This window comes from Penicillium oxalicum, chromosome VI (assembly GCF_001723175.1).
Source record: "Penicillium oxalicum strain HP7-1 chromosome VI, whole genome shotgun sequence".
Lineage (NCBI taxonomy): Eukaryota > Fungi > Ascomycota > Eurotiomycetes > Eurotiales > Aspergillaceae > Penicillium > Penicillium oxalicum.
The window spans coordinates 1,974,105-1,990,926 of record NC_064655.1 but is presented as its reverse complement, the minus strand read 5'-3'; the positions used below and the strand labels follow the sequence as shown (position 1 = coordinate 1,990,926).

Genomic DNA, 16,822 nt, shown 5'->3' with positions numbered 1-16,822 from the left:
CTGTGGGTAACCCCCGGTTGGTCTATTCATGTTACTACAAACGATCAAACACCACGACCAAGGAGGGACAGAGATTGATTCAATCAAATATCACCAGTGAAGGAAAAGTGGAATTTCTGCTCTAGAAATTCCCTTCCTCTTGGAAAGAGAGAGAGAGAGAGAAAAAAAGGAGGCCATCGCTCATAAATCTAATACATGAGGGAACAGGATCGTCACGAGTATACAGACCAGCAATGTTGGGCGGGGTGGAGTTTGAATATCGAATCAAAGAAGAGCAAAGACGGGAGAACAAAACAAATGAGACTCATTCATCGACCAGGGTGACAAAAAGATTAGAAGGCCTGCAAGAAGATGGTATCAAAGATGTCGAGGGCAATGGACAGCAGATCACAGGATGAGTGATATCCAGAGCAAGGGCAAAACCGGGAGGGGATGGAGGCGAATCCGGTGACAAGGTGACGCAGGTGACGCAGGTCAGACAATGGGATATCGTGGTTCAGAATACAGAGCAGGGCAGCGATTGCAAAGTACAGTTCGAAGAAGTCCGGGACTGATCAAAAAAAAAAGAAAATCGAGAAAGCCACACAATAGCCAGAGCAAGCGAGATGCAGGAACTTAGTCCCGCATCGATGGGAGGAATAGACATCAAGGCATGGCTGAAAAGTTCACGTCTCTCAAGAGGGAAATAGGAGACTTAATGCGAGAACGTTTCTAAAAGGGCCGTAGCGAAGAGGGATCAGCCAATCGGGTTTCGGGGTAAAAAAAGTCATTGAGTGGATGGATAATGGTATCATGATGTGACCGATGGGAGGATCAACTCCCATCGAACGATGTATAATCGAGGGAGAAAAGATCCGGTCGAATGGCGGCGGAAGCGACAATGGTCATCGCTGACGTGCTCTTTTGTTTCGTTTGGTATGTGTGTGTGTGCTTTTATTTTACTCACGTTGCTGGTATACAGGGCCGCTCTGGTATGGAGAGTGAGGATAGTTGGGAGGGTATCCCATCTGTCCGTTACTCTGGTAAACCATTCCGTTGCTGGGGCCCCCATACTGGCTTTGGACTTGACCGTCGGCGGGCTGGTAGCCGATGGGAGGCAGTTGAGGACGGACACCGTTGCCGTACGCGGAGGGAGGGCCACCCTGTGATGGGTCAGAGGAGCCAGGAGCGTCCACCTGGCCGGCCTGGGCTGCTTGGGCAGCAGCTCGTTCCCGTTCTTCCGCGGCCTTGCGTTGGGACTCTTCCTCCTTCTTACGGGCCTTCCATTCCTTGCGGATCTCCTTGAACTCTGTAGCGGGGAGACAGCTCAAGTCAGTACACAATGGACAAGGAGTATCAAGACAGAGGACATCATGCAGGTGGAGAAGGATGGCCTGGGGGAGAGGCGACGATGATGAGGGTTGGTGCAGGTGCGGCGCATCCGGCTAGTGCGGCGGAAGGGATGGGCACGGCAAGCTTTGCCAAACTTAACCTCCACGCCATCGGCCACACTACTGCGGCCCCGCGAAATCTAGTGTAACTCACTAGCGCGAGTAGCTGCCGGCGCTAACCCGATAGAGCAATTTGCGACAGAACGTTTGAAGATCGTCCCAGAAAAGCTCATCACGAGAGGACCGCCGCGAGTATGGGGACGAGGGGAAAGGGGAAAGGGCAAAAGAACAATCGGGCAGGAGCGCAGAACTCACCTTCAGGGGTTCTCTTGGCACCGTGAGACTGCATCGTCACATGAGCATTCAGATGGTTCAAGGTACCATATGCCTTCTCACAACCGTTCCATCCACACTTGTACATCCGCTCAATCTCCTCGTATCGACGACGGGGCCGCTTGTGTTGCTGAGCTCCCGGGATGGGGACGAAGGAGTAGACCTGTCATAAGGGGCACACGAGGGAGAAAAATTAGCATGACCGATTCCGATGAAAGCAAAGAGTCCAATGAACCAGCGCAAGTTTTTGACGATTCCCGGGGGTGGAGAGAGAGAGAGAGAGAGAGAGAGAGAGAGAGAGAGAGAGAGAGAGAGAGAGAGAGAGAAAGAGAACAGAGAGAGCAGAGTGATGACCAGAAGCGATCCCAAAGGTTGAATCCTGGCACGCGTCTCAACATCGCAAGAAAACGGAACATTCAAAGAGGCGGAGAACGTCGTCTGAAAAAACAGAGAGGTCCTCCCTCCGCCCCAAAAGAGCAAGACAAAAAAATTCTCTTCTCCCCGGGAGAAGATCACCAAAAACATACCTGACCGGTGCGCGACCCTCCGGTCGCCACAGAGGAAGGAGAACTAACCGTGGTGGCCGCGGGGGAGGCATAGGGCCCCGGCAGACCGTGATGCTGCTGTCCATAGCCGTGTCCCCAGTCCGGGCGCGCGTACATCTGATGCGGAGGAGGAGGGTGCCCCTGATACTGCGCCATCTCGTGTCCCTGTGGCTGATAGGGGGAGTAAGGAGGGGGATAAGTCGGGCTGTTGGCCGGCAGCGAGGGATCTAGAGGGATAGGCGCGTCAGAGGTGAAGTTGTGGGAGGCGGGCAACGAGGCAAGAGTAGCTTCGGGTTCCGGGTCAGGACTGCGCGGCGTCGCGATCGAGTCGGACGCCGGAAGCGAGCCGGGAGCAACAGAATGAGAAGAAGTCATGGGTACAGGAGAAGCAGAAGAGGTGGTGATGGCAGAGGGAGTGGGCTGGAACGGACTTGTTGCTTGAGCCATACCGGGCGCACCACCGGGTTGAGAGTTGGGAGCAAAAGATGGCGGGCGCGGGAGGTAATCCTGGTGGTATGCGGGCGAACGAGCAGGCGGTGGGTTCAGTCCGTACTCGGGTTGGGGGGTGTTGGACGAGGAAATGTTCGCGGGCCGGGCCTCGGGCTGCGGCGTGTGGGAGTACTGCGGGTTTGGGCGTCCTTCAGATTGCGGCGGGTGAGGGTAATGAGGAGCCGCGGCAGTAGTGACGGAAGTCGGGTCTATATAATCCAGTTCACGATGATTAGACCTGGGAGAGACTTCAAGAGACAAAAACTGCACTGAATGACTGGAAAGACGGGAATGACTGAATGGGGGTCGTGCGAACCTGACTGTGCGTACTCGGCGGTGGGTCGGTCCATATAAAAGTCGGGGATGCGGCGCGGCGCAGAAAAAGGTTTTCCTGATGCGTTCCGATCCTAATTGGGAGCGAGAAGGAGGAGGAGGGGGAGGAGAAAAGGGAGAAAAAAGAAAAAAAAGAAAAAAAGAATTGGCGGTTGCAAGAGGGGAGTTTGAAAGAAGAAATAAAAATCGATGATCTCTTCTTGTCACTTCTCTTCACTCCTTCACACACACATACACTCTCTTTCTTGCGCTGTGTGTTTCTTTTCTGGGGGTTGTTTTTCCAATTTTTCTTCTCTCTTTCTGATTTTTTTTATCCTTTTTTCACGATTCGATGTTGTTTTGCTTTCGAGGCTGCAGACGCGTTGGACGGAAGAGTCAGCACGGGAAATAATAAGGAGAGTGAATGGGGGGGGGGGTGTATAGAGCACGCGGTGGGGGTGTGGGAAGAAGAGGGGGTCGGCTAGACAAAAAGAGTCAAAAGAGGGAAATCGACTCTCCAGTCGAGAACCACGAGACAGCCAACCAGCGATCCGGTCAAACTGCCTTTTTTTCCCTTTTTTTTCCCTTTATTTTTTTTTGGCCTTGCCCCCTAAAAAGTGAATTCCTCTTTGGGTTCATTTTAGGATTTTGGCATTTTGGGATTTCCTCCTTTTTCCATTCTCCGCTTCGGTCTCTCTCCCCCCTAAGCCCAAAAGAGCACATGCGCAACGAGGAACAACAAGTGACAAGTCGGGCACGTTGCACGCAAGGGACCAACGAAAGAGCCAGACTCGCCACGTTCGCAATCGTGGCTTGCCTGGCTTCCGCTGTACCTCGCCAGAAGAGTGTATCCTCCGACGGTACTCGGCAGATGGCGATGGGATGAAGAACCAACACAGAGGGGACTGGGAGGAATCTTTGCTAAGGAGACTGACCTGGCTGATGAAAGCACTCTATGCTGAAAGGTCGCCGTCACCTACGGTCGTCCAGACTGGCGTCGCGGTGGAGATCTGGCTTGCGTCGGGGCGATTGACGCGATATCCAAGCGCGTGGAGGGCGGGATGGAGGACGAGGGTTTAGTAGTAGTTCGTTCCAATTTCCCAGTAGGTCGAAACAAACGGCTTGCAGGATCTAAACTCGGGGCCCGGCACCAGGTCACGAAGAGAGATGGGATTGGAGCGGTCAGGGGGATGGAAGCAAACTTAATCTCTTCCTCCCACGATCCAGGGCAAGAGGCGTGGATGGAAGTGGTGGTATATCACGATGGCCGTGAGTGAACGGGGGCAATTCCAGGTCGCGATAAGGATCGGACTCTTGTCCCTGGTCCAGGGTAGACTAAAGCGGGACTGCAATGCAAGAGATGGATATCGCTTGAAGCGTCTCGGTCAACCGAGTCGGGCAAGGAAGCGTGTGTGTAGAGGAGCAGCCTGCAGTCAGGGTGGACAACCGTGCGATGCAAACCGATCTGGGTATTTCACAATGAAACAGAATCCACGAGAACCATGCACAAAGAGATGGGATTGTAGTTACTTGAGAACTCTAAGAGCGTCACGGATGCCGCAGGGCCTTTGTACGAGACGGAGAGTCACCGCAGGTCAACTCTTCGGCAGGACCAGCGTCTCTCGTTGCTCGTGAGATCCGAGGATATGGTGGGGAATCTGGTGGAGCAGGTAATTTTGACTTTTTTTTTTCTTTTCTTTTTTTTTTCGCTCCGGACTGCTTGTCTCTCCTCTTCCCCCTTAAAATTTTACGATTTATTTGATTGTGGTAGATTATTATTGACTGCGATTGAAAATAGGTATTTCCGATAAATTCCCTCTCATTCGGATGAAGATATGATGAAGAATCGCGGTTCAATGGCCATGCTCTCTCTGATCTCTGGGCACAGATTGCTTCCCAGGATGATCAACTTTCCCCGTGATTTAATATCCTGTCGCACCGGTATAGGCGTTGCCGACTCACAGACGAGATCGCGTCTTTGCACCCATTTGAGGTGACAAGCTGAGTATCGAGAGAGATCGACGCGGTAGGGTTCTGTCCATATTGGGTTGCGACAGCGCATCGCAAGGCGTTTCCTGGTCTCTGGGATTAATGCCTGAGGATTGTCCACCTATTTGGATCCTCCGCCACAGGGACGGCATCATCTCTGATGCGCGACGGAGCGTATCCCGGGCGCAAAAGTCGAGCCGCCCGCACAGCTGATGGTCCCAAAAAGGATGGCCATCGTTGGCATATTCCAGATGAATATGTGCTCCCCTATACAAGCTTCTAAAACCGTGGACATATGGACACCATGATCGATGATTGACTCTGGGAGAGGAAGGGAGGGGTGCAAGAGTGAATGAGGCGATTCATAGATGATTCCAACCTCTGCATGAATCAAGCATCATCTGAGGGGAATGGAATGCGTCTAGTACTGAATCATACTTGGGGCAGGACGGCCACCGTCCGGTCCATGTCCAGTACTTCATCCAAACCATTATGTTGCTGTACATGATCATGATCTTCCTTCTCAGGGCTGGGGCCTTGATTAAACCACCAGAAATACCCTGCAGTGGTACCATCACGCACACTGGATAAACTACACAGTGTGGATATCCTTCCTGCTCATGGCTCCTGGAAACTCGAGGGCCCAGATTTCACCCCCTCGCTCAATCTCATTGGCACACATCTCTCTGATCGATCGGGATTTGCACACATTACAGCTCCCACCAAGAGATTGGTATCTCCCACAATGTGATGCGAATGAAAATCCGCTATCTATCCCCGCCGATTCCCACCATCGGACCATTTCCCTTTCCCACCCACCTCTCCGAGAAAGACGTTGCCAGTGACCCTGGATAAGGGGGACGGATTGGACGCCCCTCCTTGGCTCCCCCTCCCGTGTTCCCCGCTGGCCTCTTCTTTCGTCGTCCGGCGGAAGCCCTGATCTGTGATGGCTGCAATGATGTGTACCGTAGTTGACCCTGGCCCCCATGACGGCAAGAAGAAAAGCACGAATCGAGAGAAAGAGAGCGAAGAAAAAAAATAACCGATGCGTATCGATCTGAATCAAAATCGGTTTTTGATAGCCCAGAGCCCCAGGGAGGGACTTTTTTTTTTTCTTCTTCTCTTGGGTGGTGATGCTTCTCATGTCGATGCATAAAAAATCATGGAGCTTTACTTTTGGTCGCTAACATATGCCGGGGCAAGTGTGGTAAAAAAGCAATAGTCATTCATTGGATGTGATCAAATAGGTCAAGTCAATCGATACGCTGATCCAGTCAGGTGCACGGAGATGCAGGGCCATGCATATCCTGACTTTCGGAGATTTTCCGTCTCGGCGCAATAACTATACCTAGACAATCCAGACAGCACGCAATACCGATGAATAGATTAGAGAGGATGAAAAGTGGGCAAGATGGTCCAAGCAGCTCTGTCAGTATCAACGACTAGACTACAAAGAGCCAACGAGAGAGCCGGAGAGAGGAAGAGAGCAAGAGAGGGACGAGATGGACCGGGGCGGACAAGCTTGGGCCTATGGATGAGATTAAGCATAGTCCCAGGCACCTTAGTCTCCGTTCCAAGACATGTCACTACTTGGGACTCGGTCTTGGGGACTGGTTTGAACCATCCAGTCATTGAGTCCACCGTTTTTCGATCAGTTCCCGTTAGGTTTAGCCTCTGGTGCTCATCTTGAACTAGTCTACCCGCACATTAGACGCGTCTCTGGGCGGACGATGGGTGAACCAAGCGTCTAGTAGCCTCCTTCTCCCCCTCCTCCCTCCACCCCTCCCGTGGATACCAAGGCGATGGTCAAGAGAGGCGATGGGAGCGCACGGGAGAATGAGAAGGGAGGGTGTGTGGAGGAGGTAGTCATTGAGCAATGGAGGGTGTCGCGGGTGGGAAGGAGGTACCAATGGATGGGGTTTTTTTTCAGTTCCCTTTTTTTTTTTTTTTCTTTCCATAAACCCCTCTTTGTTACATGTTATTTGGGAGGAGGAGAGGACAGAAAGAAATGAGAGACTGGGATGGAGCAAACTAGCAGCGAGTGCCGGTGGATCAATGGAAGAGGAGAGTCCTGGAGAGGGCCAGAACCAATAAGCGTCGATGGGGAGCAGAGGAGGATGGAGAAGAGAGCGCGAGGAACGAAGGTGAGGTGGTGATGGTGGTGGAGAGACAGGATGGGACGCGGTGGAAGCGAGTCCTAATCAGGACTAGCTCCGACGCACCTGATCCCGGCGGAGATATCGAACCAACGACGATCCGGGAGTGAATTGAATTTGGGGCCCGCGGGATGGTGGACAGAGTGGATAGGGTGGAATCCAGCAGTGGACACCGAGATAGCCCCCGAGCTACACCGGAAGAGACACTAGTGCAAGCGGGGAGGAGCGAAGGGGACGGTCGCCATCACGAATGGATGGGAATCTCGGGAAGACCAGGGCCAAATGGGAAAAGGTCGAAGGACCAGGCCTACCGCAGCAGAGGGGAGGAAATTCAATCAGCGGGCACGGCGGTGGAGTCACCTCCACCGCTGCCTGGATCTTGGGTCTTTTTGGGCTTAGCGGTAAAGTCTGCTGGAGCAATCGTGAGAACCAGGGCGGGTGCAGCCGGTACCTTCTGTTCCGGGTATGAGGGCCTGGAGAGTAGATGATCACACTTCCCCCCCCTCGTCTGGTGGAAAAACAGAAATAATCAGGAAAAAAAAAACAAGAGTGGACAAGGAACTGATCCACGGCCGTCGGTAGATGATTTTCATGTCCGTGCCTCGAGATGGTGATAGGCGTGTTGAGTCACGTGTGAATGCCCCCAGGCAGCAGACGAGGTGGGTAAACGTCAGAGTCCGTCAAGATTGTGTCAAAAGTTGAAGAATCTGTCTGGTTGGAATCAGGCTTTTCGGTGCACTTTGTCACGCCGTGAACAGTGACGATGGCCAACCCCCCCATATTGGTTGGCTCTGACCGAGGTGTTGGTTCGATTTTTTTTTGCAAGAGGGAAATGGCCAGAGACATCCGCACGCCTCTCATAGGAGGATAAACAACGCGGGTCCGGTGATGGAGAGAGGTCAAAAGTACATACTGTATCAGTACATGACATGTGACGGGGTTCTCCATAGCGGGAGATGTACAGCGACCTCATCCGCCTCTCCAGTTCGAGAGGGACTTCCTGGACTCCTGTACCTGAGTGGACCTACCGAATTCACGTTCAATCTGATGCTGTCACAGACTTCAGCCCAAGTATCGGCAATGGAAAGGATCCGACGATGATACAAAAGTGGTGTCGAGACTCGAGAGTGTGTCTCTATGGACTAAAGACAGACTTGGTCGTGGTGCCTGACTGCCTCTTACATTTTCCAAGAGCTGCTACGCCTTCCACATCACCAGAGGCTTCTGAGTCTCTTGTATGGGCTAAGGTTTATGTCATACTACGTGATGCTGAACGTTGACGTGGACCTGACCACTGAAGATGGCTCCCATCGCGTCGAACACGCGATGCAGGTTGGCTCAACCGGAGTAGGCAGATTCTCCCCGTCAACGTCCCGAGCCTCGTTCAATGGGTCGTCACGACGGAACATCCGACTTGAGAGGAGCGGAGCCGTCAACACCATCAGGATATGGAGAAGCTCACGATGGTCGGCTGTCGCGTAATCGAAGATCACCCCGGGGCTGGCCCCCGGGTGGACGAGACGCGGGAATTGCACGCAGCTGGACTGGAGGACTATCCTCTAAAACGTACCAAACGGTACTGTCTACACGCGCCTCTTCACTCTTGTCCTCAGGACTGCCCAGAAAATACGTTGATGGCATCCATGTGGGGCTGAACTATCACCGCCAGCACAACAGCATCACCGTGCAAAGCCCCACTGTGATCGGAGGCTAGTTCGCCCGCCGCCCGCGTCATTTCACAGCGAAGCACCACGGGAATGGATACTCTGACCCGGACTTTATCAGAGCCGTCGAGGTTCGAGCGCGATTCTCGACGCCATGGATCGCCATCGTCTCCTCGACGAGACGGGCGTGATTGAAGTTCGCCTGCGATTTTTCCGGTACCGATCTAACCTCTCGACGTCTCCGCGGACGCACGCGTAGAGATAACAGAGGGATCCCCACGAAGCATCTCGTAATTTCCCTCGCTCACGAAAGGAGACCTTCGCCAAGAAGCTTTCGGTGTTGACCCTCTCTCTTCCTCTTCTCCCCCACCCCCCGGATCCCCTATTTCCTACATTCAGAGAGTTCCGCCAGGAACGGGTGTCAGACCCGGTGGTTGCTGGCACGAGAACGACAGATTCGACATTGCTCCACTCTAGTGTTTTAACCGGGAGACCGACCGTGAGGTATCCCATTTCCCCCTTCGGGTTGACTGGACTTGCTCTGGACTCCCGTCCGTCCTCGATCGGGAGACTTCTACCGTGGCCATGCTATCGATCGCAATTGGCGGATTTCTGATTTCTCAAACGAGTAGATTCCATCGTTGTTCAGGTCCATGACCCACGAGACGCTTATCGTCGTTACAAAAGACCAAAGAAAAGGTTTACATCTCATTTCCCCGGCATGCTCGACATTGGTCAACAACTCATCGCGTCTGCTGGTGAGGACATGAATTGAGCCAACCAGAATCGGACTGTATACAGTACATAATTTTTGTGTCTTGTTTCCCCCTCTCTCTTTTCCTTTCATTTCTTTTGTTTGGTTTTTTTTTTGCCGCATCTCACACGATGTCTTTGGAAATCTTGATAGCTGATGGACTTGAATCTGGATCACCTTAGAGAATCAAAATCGTTCGCGCAACCGTCGGACACGAGACGTGGCTCGTCACTCGTCACGGGGGTTCTGGCGGACCTCCGGGGTGCACGTGGAATGAGGCTTTTTTCTAAGGAGGGAAATTGACTGTGATCTGGAGAGTTCTGTACTTTGCAGGTCGCAGGGCCTGCTGGATTCCACCAAATTTGTCTTTGAACTAGCGCTCGCGGCAAGGCAGTATGGAATCCGTGCACCTACATCGAGACTAACCCCCGGGGCTCGCATTATAGTTCTATACACACGACACTATGAATATCGAGGCTGCCACTAAAATTTGAGCCTCATGTCTGACAGATACAAGGAAAGACTAGACGGCGTAGTTTGAAGGGCCAGGGTTGAGCGACACCAGGTATGGCTCTGCAGAGTTTGGGTTTGAAGAGGGGGAGGGGCTTCTCTTCGGTGGTGTACCAGTCAACCTTGGCCAAGGTGAGTTTCTCTCGCATGTGCAACAGCACAAACTCCGATCTCCGTGCCAAGTTTCGGTTCCTGAAGTTTGTTTCCTTTTTTTGCTTTTGTTCTATTCTTCTATTCTTCCCCCCTCCTCGCGATCAAAATCTCGCTTGGTTTGAATCTCATTGTACATCCCGTACTGTAAGGATAAGACTGAATTGATTGCAAATGTTTTCATTTGTCCGGGATGAGACTTTGACCAAGAGAACCTTCTCACTGAGTCTCCCTACACGATTATTGACCGGGAGGTGGGAGTGAACTGTGGATCGGGTGTTTCAACCACGAGAAGGGGGGTGAGGTTCGGGTGTAACGCGAGGAGCGCTAATGAGAATTCGGTGTGCCTCCACATCCCGCGGTACCGTGAATTTCTGAATTTTTTTTTTTTGATTTTGATTTGATGATTTCCTCTTTTTCTCTCGTCCGATCTCAACCTAGCGTACGGTACATGACAAATCTCCCAACCTTGAATTTCCAACGGCCAAGCTTCGCCTCGCCCTTGGGTGTCCCGGCCGAAGACCCATCCATCCCAGCGTATGGCCATCAGTGCGATGTGAGACATTTGCGCCTCACCGCGCCAGAAGCGTGATTCAACGTGATCTCATGGTGTCAATGAAGAGATACAAACACACGACTCGACTGTCGAGTGATCTGATCTGATTGACATAATTGACTCGTCAGGATAGAAGATGGCACACCAGCCCCCTCTCCTCTTCTTCCGGTGTCAAATCCCGTGATTGGGCTTTCCATCCACACCAGAAACAATCACCGGGTCGACTCATGCTCACAGATGTTCAGTGCCTGAAGAATTGACCATCCTCCGAGAGAAAGATTGCCAATGTTCAGCTGGATTGCCCCACTCTAGAGTCATCGATCTCTACCCGCCCGTTGTGCGGCTGCTATCCCCGTACGTGAGACGAGACCTGCCAACATGCCCCCTTTGAGGAGAGTATGTCCCTCTTTCCATGAGATTCCTCGGAGTATGCAATTCTCAAATCGTAGAGGTGTCTCTGAAAGAAACCGCAACTGTCATAATACTTTGGTCGATGTGCCGGAAGTCAGTGGACAACGGCAACAGTACCGTACCAACAGTCACCTCCAATCTGTCCACGACATCCCAGTGAAGGTATCCCAGCTCCACTGGCTTACTAGTGCCTGCAATCACGCCACGTCCCAAGGTTCCACTTTCCTTTCCCCCTTCTGCCCCCTGTGAGCCCGCGCCGGTTATTGCGATCGAATCAGCCGAGTGGCAGACGTCCAACGTGATGCTTGGCATGGATGGGAAAACCAGGATAAATTCGTCCACGGTCTGGGTATTGCTCCAGGTGCTATAATGTGGTGAGTAGTCTCTTCCGCCCCCTCTCTGTATTTGGGCCTTCTTGGGAAGGCAGAGCGAGAGAGGAGGGGGGTTTTCCCGCTCGTGAAGTCCCAGGAAGAACAGATAGTGTGTATGTGTCCTTGAGTGAGGAGATGGAAAATCTAGAAAAAAAAAAAAAAAAAAGAAGAGGCTCCTACCTTAGTACAACCTCGCCAGCTAACTAGCTAGCTACACAGCCTTTGACACTCTGGGCGATCTTATCTACTAGGGTGATTCTTTGGGGGGGGGTTCAAAACGGCAAGTCGAGCTTAATCGATCATATATTCAAAACCACACAGAGTCCTCTCATAATGGACAACGGCCACATGGCATACATGTGGGCAATTTCAAATGACAAACAGTAGCTCCCAGCTCTCCATCCCAGGCGCTTTGCGCGGCTGTAGCTTATTGTTCTGACGAGCACATGCACATGTACCCATCCATCTTCTCTTCCCTCTTCTCCCCCAAGGTTCTTCTTCTTCCCCCCCATCCTTTCAACTTCGACAGGAAAAGAGGCTGGCACTCGTGCCGTATGGGGAAGAATACCAGAAGAAAAAAAAGTCAATTCCCAAGAGAAACGGCCACAACCAGAATTCAAAATTCAAGAATTAAAGGGAAAAAAATCAATGAGAGGAAAATCTTGCCTCATGCATTTTTCGCAACGGGAATGCGGCAGGCACGTGTCCCCCTCACCATATGGACTGGTCGAGGCACGGATGTATTCCGGAGAAAAAGTCATATTGAGATGATCACCGTGTCCCGCCTTTGCCTTTCTGCCTCTGTTCCGGTGGACCAGTTGAATCGAGTGGGACTTGCGAGGTGTATTCCCGTGAATGTACAGTATGATTTATCTTTTTTTTATCTTTGTCTTTCTTGCCCCCCCTCCTCCTCGATGGAGATTCAATATTTCTTTTCCTGATCGATTTGGGAGAGGGGAGGATGGTGACCGCAAAAGAAAAAACCATTAAGGGTATGAAGGTACTACCGAGGCAAGAACCTAGTATTGCTATTACCTGAACAGTCCGTGTGCATAACAGGACAGTATGCGGCGGATGGTCATTGACCCAACTGCCGAGCTGCGTAGGGGATAAGCAAAGAACAAGACAGACACGATGAACTCGGTCCTGCAGGACGAGTATACCTTGTAGACGGGCGTGGACAATACCCTACCACCCGAGGTACCTGATCACAGACTACTATATTAGTCAGTCCAGATCTGATATCCTCTAGCTTTTGCTAGTGACGATCCCCCAGCCCAGGGCAGGCAAAAAAGGAAAAAGACGCGAGCGCGTTTTCAGGGTTCGACCGGTATTATAGTCGTATTTTCCATCATCGGGTACGGTCATGTAAATGTGGTGGTTCGCTCTACACAGGACGTCTTGACCGATGATTCTTCCTCGCCCTCGCAGTCCGTCAAAATGATACAAGAAAAAAAAGTAGAGGTCAAAGAAGAATACTTCCATCTCCCAAGGCTCTCAACTCGGCACTCTTGCCGCTGAAAATGGCCGCGCACCGCCACTGATCGGTTTTGCCCACTTTGCGTATACTATATGATGGCAGTTGAGACTAAGCTAATCATAAGAGTGGATGGGGGATGCTCAAGGTTCGCGTCCCAATCCCAAGCACAGGTCCACAATTTCCACTGGGGGCCACCGCTACACAGAATGGGGTTTAGAGCCAGTTGTATGGATGGACAGCCGTTCCAGTGCCAGTCTCACTGAAGGCGCCCTCTCTACTCTCTTCCATGAAGCCCTCGACTGTATCAGTCAGATCGGTTATTATCGCGTTGTCCCCCCTGGTCTACCGGACGGAGCATGTTCAAGAGGTGACCCGTGCTCTCGTGAGGATCAGGATATACCGGTCCTGCTAGTCTGCTTTCATCTCCTACCCGTGTTTGTCATTTCGGCCGAAGCAGCAGCAGCAACCACCAGACACCTGCAATCTCGATTGTTTTTTTACCCTTCATGAAACCCTGAACGGGGGCGTGGGCGTGAGTGGGAAAGATTGTCGGGCCTTTAGCGGCTTTGGGGGAGACCCGTTTGCCCCCATGGCCAGTGCGGCCTCTCCCCCCCCCCCCCCCCCCCTTCCCAAAACAACAAAAAAAGCTTACGAGCTAAGGGGAATACTACGCCTACCTGCTACGCCAGACTCAGTAAGTCATCTCCGCCTCATAGTTCGGCAGATCGTGTTAGCTTGTCTTTGAATAAGCTCAAACATTGCGACGACTAAACCTCATCCCTTCTAGTCCAACGGGAGATTTCAGAGCCTCGATGTGGTGCCTATTGTTCCTCCCCTGATCCCCCCCCCCCGATGTTGGACACCACACTGCGGACTTTTCAGGTGATGGTTTTCCAGCTCCTAGGCGCTGGACGAACCTCCAATCAAGATCACGTTGACACCAAGACTTCCAAGACGGTTGATTCCCGACCGAACAGGAAAGAGGATAAGAGCGTAGAGTTAGGCTATATTGAGTAAAGACCCAATGTTGGCTCTCGGCGCGCGACATCGACGATGAGATGCTTGTTCCCCCTTTGACCAAAGGACGATCGCCTCTGTTTCCTGACGCCTCGTCCGCCGGGAATGAATTGGGGAGGGGAGAGAAAGAGCTTCGATCGAACGGATGACATGATCTGAGCCAATCGTTTAGCTGAACCGAAGCGAAATCGACAACAAAAAGAAAAAACAGGGAATGAAAAGCCTCCCCCAGAAAAGGGAAAAAGAAAAAACGGGTAAGAATCGCCATTCATGGGTCCAACGTGTGTACCTGCTCGTACTACGTCCTTTTTTGTCAAGGGCTGCAATTCCGAGACAGACTTGGCCTATAGAGGTATCATTGAATCATTAATTCAAAAGGGAGAAGGCTTTAATGCTCAATCCCTCTCGTGTTTGTTGTTTCCAATCGGCTGAGGGCAGATGGACGATGCAATTAGTCCAACAATTACACATACTGTGCGCGCCGATCGCACCATCAAAGGTCTCCGATTGTCAGCAGCACCAGCATCGCCTCAATAAACCTCATGGCTGAAACCACCCTGGGAAAAGGACTGCCTGCCGTCCGCTCTGTGGCAAACGTGGTATATCCCCCTGAAGAGAAGCCTCGAGGAGTGACAGACATGCCTCGGTTCGGATCGTTGGCCATCGCTATCGACTTGTTGGCTGAGTTCAACGCGACCGCGGAGATTTCCAGATTGCGAGATGTCTCCAGCTGAATTGCGGCCCCCTCGTTTCCTCCCCTCTCTCCTCCTTTCTTCCTTTCTTGGCTGCAGGTTCCAGAACCCCGTCGAGGTGACGGTAAGAATGAAACGATTTCGGGATCTCCGGGGGAGGGGGGCAAGTCCTCACGCAGTGAGGTGAATCCAGAGTCTGGATTCACCGTGTTTGAGAGACATTTGTCAGTCGGTCTGGAACCGGGAGAAGGAAGAAAAATATTCTTGTTCATAGTGTCTATGGTGGCTTTTTTTTTTTGATTGATATCGACCGAATTAGTCCAAGATCTCAAGAGTCCTGCCCTCGTGCATCATGCTTGGGGCCCCAGTTATTATGTGCAGCGTCCGGTGCAGGCACGTGCAGGTCTTGGTAGGCGCTACAGATGCTGATTGACGTCGCGTCCCAGACTCGATGGGGAAAAGAAATAGCAAAGGGAAAAACAAAAACAAAAAAGAAACAAAGTCTTCTCCGGTAGTGCCGAGTCTCGACTGTACAGTCGCCAGTCGGTGGTCGCCCCCCTCGCTCTGGTGAGATCGGTAGTACCGTTATCAACGGGGACGTGTGGTTTGAAAAGTGATGACTATCACCGAGTTCCACGAGTATCATGGCTGCGTCTCGAGTACATGCCATTCCTCAGAACTGTTTTACCAAGCCAAAAGTCAGTGAGAAGGAGAAGAAGAGGTAGAATTAGAACACTCGTAAACACCGGGATAGTACTGTAGTATGGTAGTACAGGTTGCGCACGTCGACCGTCTCCTATACAAATGTTCATCTGGACATGACCAAAGAGGACTGGAAGGAGCACTAGCGTCTCGACGAGTGGCAATCCTCGGGCGGGGCTCCGCCGGCTGTCCCAGCGGACCTCAAAGTGGGCGCGTGAATCATGCCGACCGTCAGATTGTGGATACGCTGACTCTTCGCTTTTGTTTTTCTTGCCGTTACTTACCCGAGTGGGGAACAAGCGCGCCATGGCTTCATCTCGGAAATCATCGTGACCCAACCTGGTTCAAGACTGTCTGACCAAGTGGATTACACATACCCATGGATGCCTATGTTCATGTTCATATTCATGTCAATGTCCATGTCCAAGGTAACCCAATTCTCGTCATCGGCGCAGAGAACAACTGTCCCCGGGTATCTCCGCTGAATGACTTGATCTCTCCGCCGGAAATACTTCGGTGGAAATTAACCCTTCCCCTCCTTCTGAGTGTCAGGGTATGTGTGTCGGGGTGGATTATTCAGTCAATCTTTGTCAAAGGGCCAAAAGTACAGATAATTATTTCAGACACCAATCATATCTCTACGTGACAGAAAGGATGGCAGGCACATGCACTTCGCAAGGTACCTAGCTCAGTCCACCGGGGGGGGGGTGTCCTCTCAAAAGTGAAAAAAAAAAAACAAAAGTACAAGAAGATCGTCTGGAGCCCATTCACCAGTCGGGGCTGGAAACCAAGTGGAAGCAGAGCATAACAAGAGAATAATGTACTGTATCATCTCGGGAATCGGCAGCGTATCCCTAGATTGGTACCTTTTTTTTCTCTCTCCCTTTCTTTTTTTTGGCAGTGTTTCTCTCTCCATTTTTTTTTCGCATATGTACGAAGAGAATAGAGACTCGTGCACTGGCTCGATAATATCTGTTTTTTTTTTTCGGTATTTTTTCCCGAAGCCTTGCACGTCTTTGCTTTGATATTTTTTTGGTGCAGAGTGCGAGGAGGGGAGAGAGAAGGAGGATCAGTGCGATCATCTTGACACAAACGTTGCCAAGCGTTCTCATTTTGGATGGTGAAATGCTACTGTACGAGGGCGCGAACCAGATTCCGATTCTCGCCATCACAAAAAGGGCAAATCATCCACGCCAAGCTGTCCCCCCATTGAACAGATAATTGCGCATCCGCCTTGGTCAAGGAAGAATGTCAGATAACATTCACTGATGATCCATGCTGAAAACCGCAAAATGCACGAGGTTTCGGTCGACTTCCAGAT

At 51.7% G+C, this 16,822-nt stretch overlaps 4 protein-coding genes across 4 annotated transcripts; 1 reads left to right on the top strand and 3 right to left on the bottom strand.

Moving 5' to 3' along the window:
- Positions 1–332: 332 nt before the first annotated feature.
- POX_f07979 (C2H2 finger domain transcription factor CON7) lies at positions 333–3,087 on the bottom strand (the record flags this gene model as incomplete). The annotated part of the gene is made up of 5 exons (XM_050116764.1): positions 333–550; positions 947–1,288; positions 1,686–1,866; positions 2,231–2,946; positions 3,054–3,087. The coding sequence occupies 5 exons, from the start codon at positions 3,085–3,087 to the stop codon at positions 333–335; spliced, it is 1,491 nt and encodes a 496-aa protein (XP_049966903.1).
- Positions 3,088–8,453: 5,366 nt separating this feature from the next.
- Positions 8,454–9,145, bottom strand: POX_f07977 (uncharacterized protein; the record flags this gene model as incomplete). The annotated part of the gene is made up of 3 exons (XM_050116762.1): positions 8,454–8,753; positions 8,825–9,060; positions 9,112–9,145. 3 exons carry the CDS (start codon positions 9,143–9,145, stop codon positions 8,454–8,456), a joined length of 570 nt encoding a protein of 189 aa, XP_049966901.1.
- Positions 8,461–9,117, top strand: POX_f07978 (uncharacterized protein; the record flags this gene model as incomplete). Its single annotated transcript, XM_050116763.1, has 2 exons — positions 8,461–8,541; positions 8,980–9,117. 2 exons carry the CDS (start codon positions 8,461–8,463, stop codon positions 9,115–9,117), a joined length of 219 nt encoding a protein of 72 aa, XP_049966902.1.
- A 5,455-nt stretch (positions 9,146–14,600) lies between the features above and the next one.
- Positions 14,601–15,071, bottom strand: POX_f07976 (uncharacterized protein; the record flags this gene model as incomplete). The annotated part of the gene is made up of 1 exon (XM_050116761.1): positions 14,601–15,071. One exon carries the CDS (start codon positions 15,069–15,071, stop codon positions 14,601–14,603), a length of 471 nt encoding a protein of 156 aa, XP_049966900.1.
- Positions 15,072–16,822: the final 1,751 nt, after the last annotated feature.